At 46.3% G+C, this 3,382-nt stretch overlaps 1 protein-coding gene across 1 annotated transcript; it reads left to right on the top strand.

Moving 5' to 3' along the window:
• The first annotated feature begins 1,419 nt into the window (after window positions 1-1,419).
• Window positions 1,420-3,176, top strand: LOC150105712 (protein mab-21-like 2). Its single transcript, XM_090395030.1, is given in 2 exon segments — window positions 1,420-2,381; window positions 2,383-3,176. Coding segments are annotated over 2 exon segments (1,098 nt in total). The 5' UTR covers window positions 1,420-1,475; the 3' UTR covers window positions 2,575-3,176.
• Window positions 3,177-3,382: the final 206 nt, after the last annotated feature.

Below are 3,382 nucleotides of genomic sequence, written 5' to 3' on the forward strand. Positions count from 1 at the left end.
GTTCATTTTCATAATTATTTTAATAAGAAGAACTTCTTTCGCTTCGTATTATAATAAAATTGTAATAAAGTTTTAATAAAACTATTAGCGTGATAACCGCAATGATACTGTTCATAAAACACCTAAGAGACTTCATTCTCCTTATTAAAGGAAGAAAAAAATACATATCTGTAGTGAAACATGGACGTTAGAATTCTTACAACTAGCCTATAGAATATTTAACTCTCATCATTCTTAACTATATTTGCTAAACTTCTGCCTCGATCGCAGTTCACATGCTAGTTATTCAATAAACATTTTATTTTCATGTGAACATTGTTCTTATATCAGTAAACCTGTCTTGTATTACTTATTTGGACAATTCTTAGATTGTTTAACGAATATCACTGGACTTTGCGACTCTCTCGCTCTCGTAATTTTACGCAATGTGCGTTGAAACGCTAGCAAAAAGTATATACCCAGTATCCAAGCATATATTTATTCCTCCATTCAACTCGGTACCACTTGAACGCTACTGGTACAATTATAAAAGAGAACATAAATGCGCTTAAAATATTCCGCTCCCAGTATAATGATGCAAGACAAACTTTGCCATTACTATAGTATGGGAATACATTACATTTCATTCTGACAAGCATCACTGATTGAGTTGATTACACTGCAGGAAATGAAATTGAGCGCGACATTATAAGACCCACTGCACATATACGTATTACATATGGCAAACGATCCTGCAATTAAGCAGACGCACTTTTCCAATGCCGGACATCGTGAATACAGCGGTCTTCCATACCTCGATCCCCCCCCCCCCTCCTCGTTCCTACAGGTAATAAATTAACACGGTACGCTCGTGAACCGTTTTCCGATGCACGATGCCAGAGGTAAATTGGTGTGGGTTAAAGGTGCCCCCCTTATTTCTGGACCGTTCTGACGGAGTGTAAATGATGGGGTGGTCGCACTTATCCACCTACCTCACCGGGAGGAGTTGGCTGTCATTCTAACCCAACGGCAGCGTGTGAGGGACCTCCAAGGTAGAAAGCGGGGAAACACTTACCTCCAACCAATGAAACCATCGGCATCTTACGTGTGCTTTTCTCAAGACGTTGTCAGCATACAACCATATGGGAGGGACCGACATTTGCTACTGTTATGCTCTTTGCATTCCAGACCAGCAGTCTTGGTAGGCGTCACATTGTCGAGTACGTAATGTTGTGGCGGCGACTGGATGCCCGGGTTGGCCTGCCTCACGTGCCAGAGGAGGAGTCACAATGACATACGTTAAACCGCACCGCCCTCTCTGTTCGGAGACAAGTCCGTGCCGACCATTACTCCCTACAAGTGCGGCCTTTCTCCGCATACTTGTAGTTGTGACAGACAGAGGGGGCTCTGCGTGGCTCGAGACAGCCTGCCACCGCTGGCTGACGTCAGTGATTATTAAAGTATCGCTCGGTGAAAGTGTTCGGTGAGCGATCAGCATGCTAGTACCCGCGGACATGATGGCAGCCCAGTCCAAATTACTCTACCAGCTGAACAAGTTTTACGGCGAACGTGTTCAGGCCCGTAAGGGGAGTGTCGCCAAAACGGTTCGAGAAGTATGTAAAGTGGTCCAAGATGTGCTGAAGGAGGTGGAAGTGCAAGAGCCGAGGTTCATCTCCTCCTTAAACGAATGTAACGGACACTACGAAGGTTTTGACGTGATTTCACCCACGGAGTTCGAAGTGGTGCTTTACCTGAACCAAATGGGGGTCTTCAACTTTGTTGATGACGGATCCCTGCCCGGGTGTGCTGTACTCAAACTTAGCGACGGCAGGAAACGCTCCATGTCTCTGTGGGTCGAATTTATAACGGCATCCGGTTATCTGTCTGCCCGGAAGATACGATCCCGTTTTCAGACGCTCGTGGCTCAAGCCTGCGACAAGTGTAGTTATCGAGAAATCGTCAAGATGGTGGCCGACACTACGGAAGTGAAGCTCCGTATCCGGGAGAGATTCGTAGTTCAGATCACACCAGCTTTTCGTTGTAGTGGATTGTGGCCCAGATCTGCGGCTCACTGGCCAATACCACACATTCCTTGGCCCAACCCTAACCTCGTGGCAGAAGTGAAAGCGGAAGGATTCGATCTTCTGTCGAAAGAAAGTGTCAGTCTTCAGGGCAAGCAATCATCTATGGAAGGAGATGCGTGGGTGCTGAACTTCAACGAGGCCGAAAACCGGCTCCTTCAAGGAGGCTGCCGTACAAAGTGCCTCAGTATACTGAAGACACTTCGCGACCGTCACCTGGATCTTCCCGGCAACCCTGTGACGGGTTATCACCTCAAGACCCTTCTTCTTTACGAGTGTGAAAAGCACCCCCGAGAACTTGAGTGGGACGAGACGTGCCTGGGGGGACCGACTGAACGGCATTATGCTACAACTCATCTCGTGTCTCCAGTGTCGACGCTGTCCCCACTATTTCCTTCCCCAACTCGACCTCTTCAAGGGCAAGTCCGCCAGCTCGCTTGAAAATGCCGCCAAACAGTGTTGGAGACTGACGCGGGAACTCCTCACAAACCCCCGCTCCCTGGAGAAACTTTGAAAGCATGCCGAGGCAACTCGCATTGCTAAGGGGTATGCCCACTCGAACAGCTTTGAGAATTTCTTCCAAGGGGAAACTTCCAACACGAAGTCCGCAAATAATTTTCGACCGTCGAATGATCTCTTCTGGTAAATCATCGTGTCGGACTGCTTGTTGAGAAAATGTAATTCTAACTCTCTTTGCTCTCCCTCTCTCTCTCTCTTTCTCACTCTCCGACTGCCCCGGTACGATACGTGCTATGCTCACGGAATAGCCAACTTCTCCCACCCTCTCGTGACTCCGGTGCTAGCGGGACACGTGCTCCCCCCTCCTCCCTGCATCTACAGCGTGACTGTTGTCAACGTCTCCCCAAGTGGTTCGATCAGTCACAAGTGACAAAGACAGGTGTACCGAGAACTGAGGATGGGGCGACACCTCCAGTAACTCTAGTCTGTGATGTATCGTGGTGTCCCCGATCAGGTAAACATGTCTTGTTCCATAGCTGTTAAATCCACGTGCTATTGTTTTATTCCGACCGATCGGACGACCAGATTGTGTACAGCGTTTAAAGTGTTGTACTTGTGAAAATTGTACAGAATACAGGTAATCTTGTTGTCGCTTAGTTATGCCTTTTATTTCTTCGTACACATCCATACACACAGACACAGATATAACGTTTTAATTTCATATATTGCAATGTGATATAACGACTCACCATGGATTTAAGTAATAGCAATCACTATTTACATTATATGTCTCATTAAATTGTTATAATTAAATACTCAATCCACACTGCTAATTTACTATAATGCAAGTAGTTTATTCGTTC

This window comes from Typopeltis vanoorti, chromosome 6 (genome assembly GCF_054136105.1).
Source record: "Typopeltis vanoorti isolate ZY-2024b chromosome 6, IOZ_Tvanoo_1.0, whole genome shotgun sequence".
NCBI lineage: Eukaryota > Metazoa > Arthropoda > Arachnida > Uropygi > Thelyphonidae > Typopeltis > Typopeltis vanoorti.